Source organism: Orycteropus afer, unplaced genomic scaffold (assembly GCF_000298275.1).
Source record: "Orycteropus afer afer isolate SDZICR_OR568_19922 unplaced genomic scaffold, OryAfe1.0 scaffold00002, whole genome shotgun sequence".
Classification (NCBI taxonomy): Eukaryota; Metazoa; Chordata; class Mammalia; order Tubulidentata; family Orycteropodidae; genus Orycteropus; species Orycteropus afer.
The window spans coordinates 12,098,398-12,117,889 of NW_006921589.1; the positions used below are offsets into that span (position 1 = coordinate 12,098,398).

The following is a 19,492-nucleotide window of genomic DNA, read 5'->3' on the forward strand; positions in this document are numbered from 1 at the left end:
GCATGTGGGGCAAATGCAAGTAGGGCCAAAGGAATGATAAGAAGGCCCCTGAATGGGCAGGTCTTATCATGAAGGTGGTACACACAGTGGTCAGAGCACGAGCACTGATACCCGATCATGTGGATGTAAATCCTGTCTCTGCCACTTCCTAGCTGTGTGGTCCTGGCAAGTTCCTTAGGTCCTTCCGTAGGTGCATTTCCTTGACTTTCACAATGTAGTTTACGCTGATTGTAATTTGTGAGGTAGGAAAGGCAGGGATGAATAGTTCCAGTTTACACCCAAGGAGAGAAGACCCAGGGAAGTGAGTGGCCTGCCTAAGGCCACATGGCCACTGGACTTAGTGTTGCTGACAAGGACAAGGGTATGGACTAGAGCTCTGGACTGAAGAGGATTGAGGTGGCAGTGGGGGGCCACTGAAGGGTGGGGAATGGTGTGGGGAAGGCACCATTATAAAGAAGCCATCTAACCATTTGGCCATCTAACCACCTGCTCACCCAGGTACCATGCATCCATTTCACAAATACTTATTAAGTAAAGGGCTGATGGAAATGAGGAAAACCCTTAATGAGATGGACCATCACAATAGCCACAACAACAAATTCAAACATACCAATTGTCATGAAGATGACCCAGGACTAGGCTACATTTGATATCATCATACATAAGGTTGCCATCAATCTTAGAAGACGCAATGGCAACTAACAACAACTTTCCTCAAGGAGCTTGCAGACCAAGCTATTTTGGTTTATTGGCTAAATGATTATAAGTTTGATAGGTGTTACCAAGAGGGAACTTATGGAGGCATTTAAGGAGAGCGGTTAACCTGGTCTGAGGGGAAGGTAAGAGTCAGAAAAGATCTCTTTGAGGAGTTAGGTCCAAAGATGAAGGTGAGAACTCAGCAATCTGAGTGCAGGAATGAAAATAATTGTGAGTGGATCAGATGGAGATGAACGGGCCAGTAGATGGCTCTTTAGACAGAAGTGCCAGCTGCTGCCCAGTCTCTTGACCATGATGTAACTGTTAGGGCTCTTCAAGGTTGCCTCAGATAGGCAGCTGTTGACACACCATTGGAAATGGTGGTAGCACAGGGTTAGGGGCTTAGGACCCTGCCTTGGACCGACCTGGATTTAATCTTTGTTCAATCCTGTCCTACGTATGTGACCCTGAGTAAGTTCTCAGCCTCCTCATAGGACGTTGTTGCAAGGATGACTTGAGAGAATCTAGTCAATTGCTCCACGTGGCACCTGGCCCCATTAAGGAGGTTCAGACCATTTACTCTGAGTGGTCCCACCCTCTCAAGGAACAGAGCAAAAAAAAAAAAAAAGGGGGGGGGGACTCTGTAATCAGAAATATTGTTGTTGTTGTTGTTATGTGCCGTCGAGTCGGCCCTAACTCATAGTGACCCCTCCTTGGGTTTCCGAGGCAGTATCACTACGGAAGTAGAATTGCCCAACCTTCTTTCCCAGGAGTAGCTGGTGGGTTTGAACTGCTAGCCTTCTGGTTAGCAGTCAAGTGCTTTAGCCACTATGCTACCAGAGCTCCCAGAAATGTTAGGGATTTGTATTATGAAGGAGCCAATGAGAGAGAGAGAGAGAGAGAGAGGAAGAAAGAGAGAGGGAGTGGCTGCTGGAGAGAGATTGTCAAGCTAAGGAAAGTGAATTAGGGGGCTGAGGACTACCAGTTTGTATCTTGAACACTGTTCACTTCTCCAAGACTCAATTTCCTGCTCCATACCCTGGGACAAGGTGAGGAGCTCAGGAAATATTGGCCCCTGCTCCCTTCCCTTCCCTGGAGAGCCACAGGTACTTGGAATCAAAGAGTGTTTTCCTCAGCCCAGTAATGGCAGCACTTGTGTATGTGGTGAATGAAGAGACTGACCCATGTTCTCTCTCTTCTGAGGCAGGTTAGTGGGAAGGGGGTATCATTACAATAGTGAGCCTTTCTGACTTGTTTTGAGCCCGCACTGTGCTGCGCAGAGGAGCGCAAGCCCGTGCCAGTGCTTGCTTCCTGATGGGGGTGATCAGCCTGCGCTCAAGGAATGACAACATGATCATAACTCACGTTTAGTGAATGGTAACTATATGCTGGGCACTGTGCCAACTGCTTCATGGGTGTTATCTCATCGATCCTCACAACAGCGTCTGAGGCGGTTACTATTATTAGCCCATTTAACACATTAGGAAAGTGAAGCAGAGAGGAGTTAAGTAACCCAACTACAAGCAGAAGAGCCCCAATGAATCAATGTGCTTCAAGGACTACAATGCGGTGGAAAGAAAGTGTGACAGAAGAAAGCAGGGAAGGCCCAGGTAATATTGCTGCTGAAATGTTAACCTGAATTGAGTAGAAAAATACAAATTGAGAGACGTTCTGCAAAACACCTGGCCTGGACTTTTAAAAAATCTCATAAAAGACAAATAAGAAGGCAGGGTAATGTGTCTAGACTGAAGAAGAGAAAGACCCAGCAATAAAATGTAATGCAACGTTGTGATTGGATCCTAAGCCAAAATGAAAGCAAAGACCCAGCTCCAATGGACATTTTGGAATCAATGGAAATCAGACTATGGAATGAATAATTGATCATAGTAGTGTATGATGTTGAATTCCCCAAGTGTGATAATTATATTGTGGTTATATAGACAGAGTGAAAGTCTCAGAGATACAGAGAGAGAGAGAGAGAGAATGCTGCAAAAGTGGCCAGCAGTTGGGGGTAACTGGGAAGACCTTCCTAAGGGGAAGAGGTTGGAATTAGGCTCCAGGGATGCCTAGAAACTTGACAAGCAGAGAAGAGAGGAAGGGCATCCTGGGGAAAGGGGGACAGCATGAGCAGAGGCTCAGAGGTGGGCCAGGGGGGCTGTGACTGGCAGTGTGGAGCATTCTGCATGGATGCATGGTGGGGAGTTAGGGAGTGGGTTATAGGGACTGAGACCAGCAAGGTAGGCCTGATATAGACCGAGGTGGCTTCCTTTGCCTGCATAGGAAGCCACAGGACCACCATGGGGGTGAGTAGGGGTATCAGTGACCCCACGGAGCTGTGCCCCTAGAGGGATGGGGCTGGTGGTGGGGAGAGTGATAAGGCCGCCCCTAGGGCTAAGGCAGCACAGGGCCTAGGAAGCTTAGGACGACAAGAGCATGTTTAGGAGGCAGAATTCACAAAAACCTGGCATCTGTTTGGATCGGGGGGTGGAGGGCAGGGAGGAGTGAAGAATGACTCAGAGTTTTCCACTGGGGCAACCAAAACACGTCAGGCCATTAGCTGGCTAAGGGGTTGGGAAGGGGAAAGGAAATTTTGTGTGTATATGAAGGTGAGGTGGGTGGAGGAAGCTTGGATTTGAGGTGCCCATGGGACCCCCAGAAGGCACCTGCAGTTCTGTCCGGGATCCAACTCTTCGCCATGCAATAGCTCATGCCAACCAGGTTCTGGTCTCTCCATCCAAGGGTGATGGGACTTTGAGTGGTGGCTGGCCAGGAGGCAGAGAGAGGATGAACTGACCCTCTAGAGCTGTCCTAGGCCTGTTTTTTTTGCCTCCTCCCACCTGCCTGGTCCCAAGCCTGGGGAGCTCAGTGACTTACAGCCTTCTGCCTTCTCCCCACATCCAGAAGGCCATGTTTGGCCACAGGAAGCATAGTGTCAAAGGCAGAAGTAGGGAGGCTTTGTGGGGAGGGGAGACAGGAGCTGGGGGACCCTCAGCACCATCATCCTCTCCCATGCATGTCACCGCCCCCTACTGCTGCTCTGCCCCCACTGGGTTGGGAGGAACCAATAAACAGCTTTTCCCACCCAGGGCCAAGGATTCCCGCCAAGGCAGCTGAGCCAGATGAGCCGCACCCCTCTGGCTGGGATGCCTGTCTGGCAGGCTGGCTTGGCTGGAGGGCAGGAGGGCGAGAAGAGGATACCCCTGAGGGCCAGGAAAGCCCTCTGATGGTGGCTGGGGTTGTGGCAGGGCCAGGATGCTGGCACGGAAGGCTGGGACGCTCCCCCTTTTCTGGGCTCTGGCTCTCCAGGGAGGTGGGGGCTGCAGACACTGGGCTACTGGGCAGCCTTACAGTGGCCGTGTCTTCTTCCCTGAGTTTCCCCAGAGGTCCGCTAGGAGCCACCAACCCAGCAAGGGTGGGGCAGGGGAGGGGTGGCTTCATGAGGCTGCCTGCCACTTGTCGGGAGAAATGGTGATCGTTGTCATAACAAGCCATACTCTTGAACAGCACCTCACAATTTCTGAGGCTCTTTTCCATCCTCTGCCTGTACCTGCAGAAATACTCCGGGAGGGCAGGGTAGCTTCCAGACATTCTGTTCTTATTTTCTTAGTCTATTTTATTTTTTGTATATAACATTTTAACATCTACTAAGAAGTCCCTTCCCCGCTACTGAGCCTAAATATCCTTCCTCGGAGCTCTTGGAGTTGTTGGTTCTGAAGTAGCACTGTTCTGTAGGATTTTCTTGGCCTTCATTTTCATGGAGGCAGATTGCCAGGCCTTTTCTTCTGCGGTATTGATGGGCTGGTTCGGGTTTGAACTGCCAACTCTTAGGTTAGCAGTCAAGCCCAAACCGTTTGTGCCACTAGAGATCTTCCGTGGACCTTTCTACCCGCTGGTTTTTGTTTTCCCTTCACTGACTCTACAGATGATGTCTGTCCATCCTTAAAATGACAGCTCCTTCAGATATTTGAAGATCAGTGGAGTATCCACCCCCGACTTTCTCTTCCATCATCCTGAGAAACGTTGAAACCTGTAGGGATGGCTCATTTTACATCATCAGCACCCTATTTACAGCAGGGAAATGGGCTGGCAGAGTTGAGGTTGTGGCCTTGGGCCACTCGGCCTGGGAGTGGCAGAGCTGGTCTCCTCGTCTGAGAGGCGAGGTCTCATCAGACTTCTGCTCTCTGTAGTCATCAGAATGACTACCTCCTCCAGCACTTCTTCCCAAACTGCCCTATCTTTTCCCCGCTCTGTCTATACTTGGCCTGTCTTGTCCAAAGCCCCTGACTTTCATCTGGGGACTGTGAAGCCCAGAGAAGGCACTGATGTTCTCAAGACCACATAGTCTAGAACGCTGGTCTCCAGTGCTCGTTTATCCCAGAGAGCCAGGCGGGTGCTAGGCATCACCCAGGGCTCCTCAGAGGCTGAAGAGAGGTCAGGGAGTCTATTGGAACCCTGTTGATGCCCTCCAAGCCCAGGTTCTGGTCTCTCCACCCAAGGGTGATGGGACTTTGAGTGGTGGCTGGCCAGGAGACAGAGAGAGGGTGAATTGACCCTCTAGAGCTATCCTAGGCCTGTTTTTTTTTTTTTTTTTGTGCCTCGTCCCACCACGGGGGAGAGATTTGTAAACTCAGATTTCATGGGGCTGGGCAGGCCGGGCAGGCAATCCCAAGGCCCAAGGGAGAAGCGTGGCATTTGCTACACACTCCGGAAGTCTCCATCTGCTTCCTGTCCATTCATGGACTCTCTTTCAGGAGACCTCACTGCTCTACCTGTGCTTGAGAAGGAGGCCTCTTTCCCTGGAGTTTTGGGAAGGGACGGGTTTGGGGTGTAGGAGGCAAACTGGAGTGAGGAGCCCGGCTCGACTTAGTTGGGTGGGAGAGGCAGGCTAGGGGGTGCCAGCAGAGGACCGGGACACTTGGGGCTCCCTGCTTGAGCCCCCAACACAAAACCTGTGGCTATCAAGTTGTCTCTGGCTCATGGTGATTCTATGTTTTGTAGAGTAGAAGTGCTTCATGGTTTACTCAGCTGTAATCTTCACAGAGGGAGCTCTGGTAGCGTAGTGCCTAAGGCACTTGACTGCTAACCAGAAGGCTGGTGGTTCAAACCCACCAGGCACTCCTCGGAAGGAAGGTTGGGCAGTCTACTTCCATAGTGATACTGCCTCGGAAACCCAAGGAGGGGTTGCTATGAGTCGGAGCTGACTCGACGGCACATAACAACAACAACAACAATCTTCACAGAAGCAGAGAGCCAGGCCTTCAAACCACCAACCTTTAGGCGGCCCATAAACTAAGCCCCAAGTCCCCTCCCTGATCCACCTCTCTGCCCAACCCCCCCCAGGCCTGGGCTGCTGCAGTTGACCTTCTCCCCCTGCCTGGAATGTCTGCACAGAATCAATGGGAAGGCTGCCAGCCTGGGGCTGAGATAGGAAAACAGAGGAGGTGGGACAGCAGAGTAGAGGGGATGCAGACACCGGCTCGCCTGCCTGTCTTTGTGGGATGGGGACACAGAGTGGCTGCCCAGCCTCTGCCCTCACCCCACCCCCAGCAGAGGGTGGGAGCAAAGCCGCTAGAACCCAGGCCTCTGGAAGATCACTGCCCAGGGGCTGCCCAGCAGAGCCCCGCCACCAGGCCCCGCCCCCCGGGCACTGCGAGTTTCCTGGCACACCGACTCCTGCCTCACCCACTCTCTGCTCTCTGCCCTCTGCTTTCCCAAGTCCCCACCATCTCTGTCTGCTTGCCTCTTTTAATTCTGAAACGATCTCAAACTTCAGAAAAGTTACAAAGAACTTTTCTTCTGAAATATTTGAGAGTGATTTGCCAACACGTCCTACCAACCCTAAATACTTCCCTGATTTTTCTACAAGGACTTTTTCCTACCTGACCAACACAACCATCAGAAAAGGAAATTGACATTGATACATCATTACAACCACTGACTCCTCAGACCCTACTGTCATTCCTCTACTGGTCCAATGGTCATTCCTTTATGGCAAAAGAATCCAGTTCAGAACGACTTGCTGCATTGAGCTGTCATGTCTTTTTAGTCTTCTTCAGTCTGGAAATCTCCTCTGTCTACCTTTGACATTCTTGACCTTGTCACTTGTGAAGATGACAGGCCATTTACTTTGTAGCAGTGTCCCTCCACTGGGGTGTATCTGATATTGCCTCATGATTAGATTAGATTCAAGTTATGGCTCTTTGAGGGAAATATCACAGAAGTGATGTTCCATCCTTTTTGGTGCCGCCTTTCAATGTCAAATAGTTTAAAGTCATCCCATTACGGGTGATGTTAATCACTTGATTAGAGTCCGCCAGGAAAGCTTGCTCTTTTCCCCTTTGTCATTTCTAAGTATGACGAGGGGAGGTATTTTGAGATGATGGAAGTATCCTGTTCCTTGCCAAACTTCCGACATATTATTCATTTCTTTCTTTGTATCAGTATGTACTTTTTTAAGCCATTACTAGCATTATTTATTCTGATGCTCAGATCTTGCCAGATTTGGCCAGTGGGAGCCCTTTCAAGCAGGCTCCTGTGTCCTTTTGTCTGTCTGTCCCTCTTTGATCTTCTGGACCCCATTTTCGTCTGTGTGTGTCTGATCTCACTCTGCTGGGCTTTCTCAGGCTCTTGTTGCCGCCTTTATCCTGGTCTTCTTGGCCTTTCTGTCTCCCTCTCTGCTGCTTTTCTCTTCCTCTGTCCTCTTGTTCTCTCTCTCTCTCTCTCTCTCCCTGCCTCTTTCTCTCCCGCCTTCCCCCCCCCCCATCTGCCTCTCTATCTTTTTGTCTTGTTCTTCTGGTTTTCTGTCTCTCTCCCTCCCTCATTTTGTCTCTGTTTTCCTTTCTGTGGCACATTTTCTTTTACCCAGGACTCACCTTTGCAGTGTCTTCAGAGAGGAGTTCTGGACATGCTAACTTTGTGGGACACTGCCCCTCTTCCTCCTTTGAACACCCAAAGTCTCCCCCTCCAGCCCCATCTTGGAGCTAGGAGGCCCTGGAGCAAGATATAAGGAGGGGATTGAAGACCAAGCCCCCCTCCCCTACACTGCATGGCCTGTGGTCCTGTCTCTGTGTGTGTCCCTCTGCGTGTGCAAAGGATCTGTGCATGGGAGGTGGGCAGGGAGCTACAGGTGTCTGTGTGCTGGCCCCTGCTGCTCAGGCGGGGGAAATGAATCCGGTTAGACACCATGGTAAGTGCTCTTCCCTGTGCAGTCCTCTGAACTGAGAAGCTCCCCCAGCCTGTGCTTGGACTGGGGGTCCTGGGTGGTGGGAGGTGGGTGGGCATGTCAGGCCACTCAGGTGATCCTAAGCAGCATCTGCGCAGGACATTGCGGCTTAGAGGGTGCTCCTGTTGGTGGTTACGGATGTGGTGCTGTCTAGCGGGGGAAACTGAGACCTGTGGAGTGGTGGGATGGTGGCTGGTCCACAGGCTCATTGCAAGTCAGATAGGGAAGAAAGCTTAGGTTACCAGCCAGCTGCTGTTCTCAGTGTGTGTGTGTGTGGTGCAGTTTGAGAAAGAATATTTAGCATATCTGTCTTGCGTGGTACAAACGGTTAACATGCTTAACTGCTAACTGAAAAGTTGTAGGTTTGTGTCCACTCAGAGACACTGTGGCAGAAAGGCCTGGCAATTTATTTTTGAAAAATCAACTACTGAAAACCCTATTGGCAGACAGTGCTTCTACAAGTGTATTTGTATGATCTGTAAGAATTTCCAGATTTATAGTAAAGCTGACAAGTGACAAGGTTGTAGTCACTTCATGGCCACAGCCAGCTACCCAGAGGGAGTGAGTAGTTGGACCCATGGGCTTGGGACCATGGTTGCAGGGGACATCAAGCTCAATTGGCATAACATATTACACAAAAACAGTGTTCTACCTCCTACTTTGGCAAGTAGCCACTGGGATCTTAAAAGCTTGTAAGCAGCCATCTAGATGCAACAATGGGTCTCTCCTTGTCCAGAGCAAAGAAGAATGAAGAAAACCAAAGACCCATGGAAACAATTAGTCCAAGCAACTGGTACACCATGTGATCCTCAGCCCATCTGACTATGAAACCAGAAGAGCTAGATGGTGGTGCCCGGCTACCACTGTCAACCACTCAGAGGGGGATCTACATAGGAGATCCTGGATAGAGTGGGAGAAAAATGTGGAACAAAACTCAACATTATCAAAAAAAAAAAAAGAGAGACCAGGTTTGCTGGTCTGATAGAGCCTGGTGGACTATGGCACTAGCTGCCTTCAGATCTGGAATTGAACCCACTCCTGTGGCTTCCAGCCAAACAAAAGACAGGCATATGAGCTGAACATTTACATTAGGTAGCTACATTTCTTGGAAAGACCAATCATGGGAGACTAGAAGGGCTGTGTATGCACAGGGAGACAGGAGGGAGGCAGGAGTGCATGGAGGGATGGACACAGGGAAGAGGTAGCCATGGGGAGGAAGTGAGAGGGTAGCTGCTGTCTTGTGGGAAATTGCAGTCAATGTCATGAGACAAAGTGTATGTGAGCTGCTGTATGGAAAATGAATTTGCTCTGTAAACTTTCACCCAAATCACTATAAAAATTAAACAAAAAGCAAACAAACAAACAAACAAAAACAACAGAACCCTATAGAGCTCAGTTCGACTCTGACACACACGAATCAACTGATGGCACCTGGTTTATGTTTTCATAATGCAAAGGAGAGAAATAAAGATACAGTTAGAAGAAGCCTTCTGGGCTGGAGCAGGGGATGGTGGTGGTAGTGAAAGAGAAATGAGGGAAATGGCATTCTGGGACATGGGTTAAAAAGTGAAGGGCCTTCAACAGCAGCATGGAAACATACATGGTAATACAGTCCATGGAGCAAGAAGGAGACACCACGGCTCCAGGCAACAAGGAGGCTGGCTCTCACGGGCTTGTGTTGAGCAGAAGGAGCCAGGCACAAGAGTACAGACTGTGATTCCTTTTACATTTAGACGTCTGGCAAAACGAGCCATAGTGATTGAGAGAAGGCACAACTGGACTTATCTTGGGGGCGCTGACTGGGAGGGCCAGGCAGGAGCCTTCTGGGATGTAGTTACGTGGGACAGCCATGTGTAAAGTTTTATCAGGCTATATATCTAAGACTGGTGCACTTTACTATGTGTAAGTAATGCCTGGAAAATACATAAAAAGCTAAAAATGGTTGGAAAACCATGGGGAAGCCTGTGGTCTTTGGGTGTCAGGGTCTCCAGTCATTGGTGGGACACTGGTACACTGAACCCCCACATGGCTGGAGTTTGGGATGAGCTGCTGCCACACCCCAGGCTTCACTCTCCCTGGAGCACCTTCTCCCAGACACGGGCTCCGGCCTTTTGCACACACGTTAAACAGCTCTCACTTCTCCTTTTCCCTGGCTCTGTCTATTCCCAGCTCCAGCACCTGTGACTCCTCCCTCAGAACTCCAGCCCTCTATCCAGGTCTGACCACTCTGCCTTCTCTTCCCACAGCCAGAGGATCTGGAGGCCCCCAAGACACACCACTTCAAGGTGAAGACCTTCAAGAAGGTGAAGCCCTGTGGTATCTGTCGACAGGTCATCACTCGGGAGGGTTGCACCTGCAAAGGTGAGCTGCTGGTTGAGCTGGGGATCATGGGGGGCACATCCTCAGGGGAATATGTCCTGGGATCTGGGCCCAAGTCATGCTGTGACTTTGCTTTGCGGATGTCTTTGGGGTGTGGTCCAAGTGCTCGTTTTCATTTGGTGGGGGATGCTGAGCTCATCGGAAGGCATGCCTTAAGCATGTAGCTGGCATGTGGCAGGTGGTGAGTGGTATGGAAGTGGCATGTGGCATATGGCCTGGGTATGGAAGAGAGGAATAAGGTGTGGTGATAATGACATGAAGAAAGTATATGGCTGGCATGTAGATGGCATATGGAAAGAGTATGGACAATGTGGATGGCATGTGGAGGTTGTGCAGAGGACATAAGGATGATATGTGGAGGGCATGTGGATGGCATGTGGAAAGGGTATGGACAGCATAGATGGCATATGGAAGGTGTGAAGGGCATGTGAATGGTGTGTGGAAGGTGTATGGAGGTCATATGGTTGGCATATGGAGAGTCTGTGTTTAGTATGTGAAGGGTGTGTGAGGATATGTTCAGCTGTGTGGATGACATGGAGGGCATGTGGTTGAGTGTGTTGGGTGTGTGGGTGGTGTGTGGAGGTCACATGGATGGCGTGTGGAAGGTATGTATTGGATGTGTGGAAATCATGTGGTTGGTCTGTTGAAAGTGTGTGTGTGGAGCATGTGTGGGTGGTAGAGGACATGTGGTTGAGTGTGGTTGGTGTGTGGAAGGTGCATGGGTGGCATGTGGAGGTCATGGTGGAAAGTATGTATTGGGTGTGTGAAAGGCATGTAGGTGGTGTTTTCTTGGCACTGGGAGTACCAGTCTTCCCTTGTGGAAGCTTCCGGGTAAGCTGAAAAGGCCCTGGATCAGACTCTGTTGGGGATCTTTTTCAATCACCATATCATCTGGAAGATGGACCAGCCTGTGGTTTGGCTGTCATCAGAGGAGTCATTGTCTTGTCCCAGATCACACAGTGAGGTTAGTAGGGGGCCTCTGTACTTGTGATTGGCACCATTACCTACCATGTTGCCACATCAGAGACCTGGGGGTGCCACCCTTGACACCTCTCTCTCCATCATCCCATCAGTGATATGTGGTTAGTTGCCAGCCAGTCGAGTTTTGACCCACCGCGACCCCATGTGAGAGAGTTGAACTGCTCCATAGGGTATCCTAGGGCATGACCTTTATGGGAGCACCTCACCGGGTCTCTTTCCGATGGAACTGCTGGGTGGGTTCAAACTGCCAACCTTTCAGTTGGCAGTCAAGCACTTAACTTCTGCACCACAGGGCTTCTTCATCAGTGATTGCTGTTACTGGATGTCATCAAGTCGATTCTGGCTCATAGAGGCCCTGCAGGCTAGAGTAGTACTGCCCTGTAGGGTTTCCTAGGCTGAAACCTTCAGGGGAGCAGATTGCCAGATCTTTTCTCCTGTGGAGCTGCTGGTGGGTTTGAACTGCTGACCTTTTGGTTAGCAGCTGAACACTTAATCATTGCACCCGACAGGGCTCTTCGTCAATAACTTCACCATCTGCCATCAAGTCAGTTCTGACTCATAGTGACCCTATAGGACAGAGTAGAACTTCCCCATAGGATTTCCAAGGCTGTACATCTTTATGGAAACAGACTACCTCATCTTTCTCCTGTGGAGCAGCTTGTGGGTTAATCCACCAACCTTTTGGTTAGCAACTGAATGCCTTAACCATTGTGCCACCAGAGCTCCTTACCAATGACTGGGGCCCTTGAGTACAGCTTGAGTCACTGTGCTTCTCTGCACCATCCCCACCTAATTCTGGCACCAGCTCCTCTCACTTGGCCATCTGTAGCAGCCTCTTTGCCATCTCTTGTTCCCTTACCCACCATCTCTAGTCCACCATCTAACAGAGGACTTAAAAAATGTGAATCTAGTTATGTCATTGCCCTGGTTAAACCCTTCGAGAGCCCCTTCTACACTCAAGGCAGAGCACAGACCCCTTCTCATGGTTGGGGCTGGTGGGATCTACACCTTGCCCACCTCTCTGCCCCCACTCGTGCCAGCTGCACCTCACACAGTTCCTGAATATGCCAAGTATGCTGATGTGCCAAGTGGGCCATGTTCTCTCTCGCCGTGCAACCTTTACTCACACTGCTCCTGGACCCTCTCCTTTCCTCCTCTCCCTCCATGCCAAAGTCCCAGGAGGCTGGGAAGCTTGACACCAGTCTAATGAAGAGTTATTAAGGCACTTACTATGTACCAAGTCTGCACATGTGTGACCTCATTCAGTCCTCACATCCAGGAGGTGCTGGCGTCCTCCCCATTTTACAGATGAGAAAACTGTGGCTCAGAGAGGTTAAGTGCATGCCACGGCAAAGGGTTTTCAGGGTCTGTATTCTCAGGGTGGGAAGATTCCCTGGACAAGGACTTTCAGCTGGCTGTTGGAGGTAAGAGTGGATGGAGGTATGTCAACGAGTGAATATAAATGTGTGTGTGGAGGGCATTCCAGGCAAGACTTTCCATGCGCAAAGGGGAGAGGATTATGCTCCTTAACTAAAGGGCTGAGACACCAAGGGTAAGTTTAGTGGGCAAACAGGAACTGTTGCAATATGTAATTGAGCCACGTGGTGTCACCCTCATCCCAAGAGGTCTAGCTAGAACTGGCGGTAGCGGTGAGAGCTAGCAGAAAGTCAGGGAAGAATTGCTGAGGTTTGGGTTTTGCACATTTGTTTGTACCCCTGTCCCTATACCCTGAGCTGTGTAAGTCAGGCCCTGGCTCTTCCCCAGTTCCTTGTCCAGTGTGTGCCTTCCTTTCACCTCAGTGACCCCCAAAGCTGCTCTGTTAGGAGGCAACTTGGGTGTGGGAGTGGAAGGCGGGGAGAAGGAAGTCTGACTTTAGACAAATCTCTGGCCTGCCTTGACCTCCATGTTCTGTAGTTCTGGATTCTCCGCCTGTAGTTCTGGCCCGGCCTGAGGGTCTGGGTTGAGAAGGGGACATGACCCCATGTGAGTTGAAGACCCAAGTGAGCAAGAGATGGCCCTGGTTTCACCCAGATCAGAGCCTGGCCTTGCCAGTGGAAACTGGAGGGAAGGATGGGAGGCCAGGGTAACCAGGCTGGTTTGGCAGCTCTGGCGGGGTGTGGGTGGAGGATGGGAGAGCTGAGGGGAAGAATAGGAAAAGCAAGCCAGGGCCACACTCCAGAGGCACCACCAGGTGTCAGGACTGGCCTACAGAAGTTAAGGACCAGACAAAGGAAACAGGAAGACTCTTGGCTATATATGCACCCTCTGCAAGAGTGCTGGGGTCACCATGTCCCAGGACAGGGGTCTGGGCCACTGGACTCACAGGTGGGAGATGGCAGGAGTCGACCAACTCTGTGCTTTGAAAGGAGGATGTGGTGGCATGAGACAGACAGACTCCCATCTGGCCATCCCCCCCCCACACACATAGCCTCTCACCCACTTACACACCCTCTTCCCCGCCCCCACCCCATCCATCCATCCACCTACAACCAAAGATAGTTGCATAGGTTGATCCCTGGCTGAGGGGACAAGTGTGACCTGAAACCCAGTTCATGTTCTACTCATTCACCCCGGCTCAAAGGGTTTCACTCTGTTCTCTGGTTCTTCTTCATGTCTTTAAGTCTTGGGCTGCAACAAGGCAACCCTATGGTTTAGTGGTTGGGGATGATGGGGGGGGGGCATATGGAACATCTAGGCTCTGAGTTCCCAGTCTCTATAGGGCGTGTCATGTTGAGGGGATTTCTGTTGGAGGAAACTTTGCTACATTGGAGAGACTGGGTCATTTGTCTCCTTCTCCCTCTGGCTGCCTTGCGTTAGAGCTTGGATGGTTCTTCTATTCCGTCCTCCTGCTTTTCACTCTGTAATATAAAATGGCTGAGGGGGTGCAGTGCAGTGGAGTCAAGGACCCTGGGGTCTGGTTCTGGTTCTGGGAGGCACAAAGATGAATGAGACAAAGAAATAAGGCAGCGGGGCACAGTGGCTTAATAGACACCAAAGAGGCAAAGAGGTCACTGTGAGCCTCGAACAGGTCTTTTACTTCACTAAGCCCATTTCCAGAAGCCCTCACTGGTTGGATTTGGGGAAATCTTGTCTCAGGCTTTTTCTCTTGTTGTCTCATTGGGAACCCTGGCTTCTAGCCTGTGTTTGAGGACCTCCTTGGAGCCATAAGAGGAAGCCCATCAGTCAGGAAGACCTGGGCTTTTAGTCCTGGCTCATTTCTGCCTGGCTGTATGATCTTGGGTGAGAAGCATAACCTCTCTGGGCCTGCCCCTTTCTCTTAAAATGAGGGGGTTGAACTAGATCAGAGGCTCCAAACTGTGTTCTGAAGGGGCTGTCAGGTTCCTTAGAGGTGCTTCAGGGCCCTAAGAGGTAGGGAAGAGGGAAGTCCAAGAGAAGATTTAAGAGGCCTGGGCTCGAGACCCCCTCCACCCTTCAGGGAGATCAGCTCTGCTTTTAGCTGTTAAATCTGAAGTAGGCAGGATAGTACACCAATGTTTATGGAAATAATGCATGCATGGTATGGTTTTTGCAAATTGCGTTAGTTTTGTATGTGCACTATGCGTGCTGTATGCATGCATTGGTAGTGTTTTGCACTGGGCTCAGACATCCTGGTCTCAACTACTAGTTGTGAGAGTTAGGGCAGATTGCTTCAGCTCTCCAAGCCTCCATTTCTTCACCTTTAGAATGGACAAATGACACTACTTCCCTGATAGGGCTGTTGCAGAGCTTAAATGAGATAATAGACACAAAGAGCACAGAACAGAGCTCAGCACCTTCAACAAGTGGATCACTGCTGAGGTCCACATAAGAGCCACCCAAGCGGCTGCTCGAATAAAAGTCTGGAAACCACCAGATGGGATAATCCTGAAGGTTTCTTCTTCCTCCAGCTTTAGAGGCACAGCACACTTCTTGCCCCGCCCACTCCCTGAGATAGCCCGGCCCAGGCCCTGGAGATGGGCAGGGCAGGGCAGGGCTGGGTGGGCAGGTGGGCAGCTTGGCTGTCCCTCTGCCCGCTGGGGAAGGAGTGAGGCCAGGCCAGGCGTGCGGGTGGTTATCGCCGGGATCAGGTGCACACTGAGGTTATGTGCTCATTTTCCGACCCGAGTCCAGGAGGAAAAGGCCATTTAGATCCCAACAATGTTGGCTTCCTGTGTTCCTCAGAGGCAGGAAGCCACCCCAGGACAGAGTAAAGGCAGCCCAGCTGAGGTAGGGCTAGAGCCAAGGTCTGGGTTGGGGATGTAGTTCTCGGCCCCAGCAAGTAGCCCAAGGACTCCTGCCCAGTACGGGGCTCTCCACTCCTTCTCGGATTGCTGCCTGGGCCTTGCTGTGTGGGGTAGTGCTCACACCCATGGCGGACTTCCACGGAGCTGGATGGGGCTGTTTCTGGGACTTCATTTTGCAGGGCTTCCTGGGGGAGCTGGGAGGGGCCTCTGTCTACCAAGGTGGGGCTGGTCCTGAGAAGGGTGTCCAGGGAGGACTCGGGCAGCTGAGGGATGCCAGGAGAGGGAGAAGCCAGGGTTTTCCTGCCCTTGTACCCCCACCTTGAAGAGTGAGCATCCCTGCCAGTCACAGGCCAGGTGTTTCCCAACAATGTTTGGGGCCTTTTCAGGGTTGAATCCTGGGCTTTCTTCCTTTCTTCTTGGAGGAAGAAAGTGATCAGTGGTGACTTTGGTGAAGAAACTAGCCAAGGTTACTCACAGGCTCTCCCAGCTGCAAGCGGCTTATAGACCATTCAATTCCAGGGCTTATAAATGCCTTTAGGGGTCAGGCAGACAGCTGAGTGCAAGATAGGGGAGTGTGGAGGGGAGCCCAGTGATCTGGAGAGGGCTGCTCTGCCCACAGGCAGAAAACAGATGAGGGTGCAGGCCAATTCCCTGGTCAACTGCCCCATTTCTACCATGGGAGCCTCAGACTCAGAGGGGGCAAGTGACTTGTTTCAGTCACACAGCTATAGGATAACAGTCAGACTAGAATCCAGGTTTCCTGGCTAGGAGACGGGGGCTCTTTCATATAGTAACAATCACAACAATGAAGATGATGATGATGGTGAAGATGGTGCCGACAGCACCAAACCCACATATGGAACATGCTTTGTGCCAAGCACGTGTCGTTGAACCCTTACAACACCCATATGAGGTAGATGCTATTATTACCCCCATTTTACAGATGAGGAAGTGACCCGAGTGTGAGCCGAGAACTAGTCTACATGCAGCCAGGTCGAGGAGTGGGCAGATGAACAGCAGGTGCAGTGGATGATGTGGTAGGAGGATGGGCTAATTAAAAAGACCAAACCAAACTCACTGCCCTTGAGTCGGTTCTGACTCATAGCACCCCCTCCTTGGGTTTCCAAAGTGGCATCTCTACAGAAGGAGATTGCCCAATCTTCCTTCTGAGGAATGGCTGGTGGGTTTGAACCGCCAGCCTTCTGGTTAGCAGTCAAATGCTTTAGGCGCTCCACCACCAGGCTCCGCCACTGGTGGTGTCTGCACTGAAGACGGTCAGGAACCCCCAGCTGAGACTCCCACATTCCCTCGCTGACCTCTAGCGGAGCTGATCTACCCTTCCTGTGTCTGTTCACTGGCCCCAGAAGTCAGCCCCAGTCTCAAGGGTTTAGGCTGGGGAGGGTTCCTCCAGGTGGAAACGTACTCCACCCACGTTCATTGAGCCCCTAGAGGGCAGTCCCTGTGCTAGAGGAGGGAGCAGGACACAAAGCTGCAAAGTGGAGCAGAAGCTCTTTTTCTGCTTTGGAGAAGCCCAGTTGGATCCGAGAGTGTTGGGGGTGGCTAGGTGGGAGCAAATCGTAAAGTAATACTTAAGTCTTCCAAGAAGACAAGTAACAGGAGTTTTCCAAGGGATATGAACTGATACTCTGAGAGCACAGAGGATGGAGGGACCATCTCTGAGTGCACGATGATTCAGGGAGGGAATTTCTTAAAAAAAATTTTATTGTGATTTAGGTGAAAGTTTACAGAGCAAATTTGTTTTCCATACAGCAGTTCATCACATTGACTACAATTCCCCACAATGTAACAACTCTCTTCCCACTTCCTGTAGTTACCTCTTCCCTCCCATGCACTGCCCACTGCCCCCCCCCCAGCTATCTCCTTGGGCAAACACTGCCCTTCTGTTTCCCACCATTGAGTGTATCCACCTGATGTAAATGTTCACCCCTGTCAATTATTTGGCTAGAAGCCACAGGAGTGAGTTCAATTCCAGACTTGAAGGATAAGTAGGAGCCATAGTCTCAGGGGTCTCACCAGGCTCTATCAGACTAGCAAACCTGTTTTTTTTTTTTTTTAATGATTTTGACTTTGTTCCACATTGTTCTCCCACTCTATCTGGGAACTCTTGTCAGGGAGAGACATTTTGCACTGGGCCTTGAAGGATGTATATGAGTTTACCATTCCAGACCTGCACTTTGCAGATTCAAAGGTCTGTTTGGGGAGTGGCCAGGAGTTTGGTGTGGCAGAGACTGATCTCTTTTGAGGCAGTGGCAGGAGGTGGAGGCAGGGGCAGAGCATACAGGGCCTTATAAGATACACTGAAGAGCTGGGCAGAGGATTCTAAGAGGGATTTGATGGGATCAGTTTATACTTTGAGAATAGTCTTGGCTCTGTGGATTATAGGGAACATGACTGGTGGGAGATGGGGTCCAGGGAAGGATAATTGGTCTGACTGGTGGGGAAATGGGGAGGAAGGCCGGGATTTGATAGCCTCTTTGGAGCTACTTTCTGGGATGTGATGATTAATTGGTTTGGAAAATAAAGAAAGAGAGGACGAAGTTAAAGAAAAGAGTGTGCAAGTACCCAGGGAGCAAGCAAGGCCCCAGGAAGTGGGTCCCTGGCCTCGGTTCCCGGTGCCAGCAGTTGCCTTCTGAGGGACCCTGTGCTTTGGTTTCTCTATTAGTTATCTATCACTGTATAACAAATTACTCTAAAACTTAGTGGTTCAAAACAAATGAAAAATGCTGCGGAAAAATGAAACAAGACCCGTACTTCACACCAAAAACAAAAACTAACTCCAGATGGATCAAAGACTTAAATGTGAAACCTAAAACTAAAAATTCCTCAAGGAAAACTAGGGGCAAATTTGTTGTTGTTCTTGTTATGTGCTGTCGAGTTGGCCCCGACTCATAGCGACCCCTCTTTGGGTTGCCAAGGCACTATCACTATGGAAGTAGATTGCCCAACCTTCCTTCCGAGGAGTGGCTGGTAGGTTTGAACCGCCAGCCTTCTGGTTAGCAGTCAAGTGCCTTAGGCATTATGCTACCAGAGCTCCTAGGGTCAAATTTAGGGGCCCTAATATATGGCATAAACAGACTATCAAGCATAACCCAATATGCACAAACAGCAGAAGATAAATTAGATTAATGAGACCTTATAAAAATTAAATTTTTATGTGCTTCCAAAGATTTCTCCAAAAAAATCCAAAGAGAACCTATAGATTGGGAAAAAAATATTTGGCAATGACACATCTGACAAGGGGCTTATCTCTAGAATTTATAGAAAACTCCAACACCTCAACAACAAAAAGACAAATAATCCAAATGAAAAATGAGCAGAAGACATGAATAGACACTTCACCAAGGAGGATATTCAGGTGGCCAACAAACACATGAAGAAAGGGTCACAATCATTAGCCATTAGAGATACAAATCAAAACAACAATGAGATATCACCTTGCCCCAGCACTAGTAGCAAAGTTCAACAAGACAGAAAACAACCAATGCTGGTGAGGATGCAAAGAGATTGGGACTCTCATACACTGCTGGTTGGACTGTAAAATGATACAACCACTGTGGAAAGCAGTATGGTGATTCCATAAAAAGGTGGAATTAGAAATATCATTTGACCCAACCATTCCATTACTAGGTGTATATCCTAAAGAAGTGAGAGCCAGGACAAGAACAGATATATGCCTACCCATGTTTATTGCAGCACTACTTACAATAGCCAAAAGATGGAAACAACCTAGGTGCCCGTCAACAGAAGAATGGAAAACCAAACTATGGTACATACACACAATGGAATACTATGCAACCCTAAAGAATGATGTAGAATCTGCAGAATATGCACAATGTGGATGAACTTGGAGGACATTGTTGTTGTTATGTGCCGTGGAGTCGGACCCGACTCATAGCGACCCCTCCTTGGGTTTCTGAGGCAGTATCACTATGGAAGTAGATTGCCCCATCTTCCTTCCGAGGAGTGGCTG

General features: G+C 50.1%; 1 protein-coding gene across 1 annotated transcript in view; it reads left to right on the forward strand.

Annotated features, from left to right (window-relative positions):
• TNS1 (tensin 1) overlaps positions 1-19,492 on the forward strand; it is a 270,893-nt gene that overhangs the window by 42,271 nt on the left and 209,130 nt on the right. Inside the window, exon 2 of the mRNA XM_007959717.1 lies at positions 10,165-10,279. Within this exon, the coding sequence (XP_007957908.1) occupies positions 10,165-10,279 (115 nt within the window). The remainder of the gene's footprint in view (positions 1-10,164; positions 10,280-19,492) is intronic.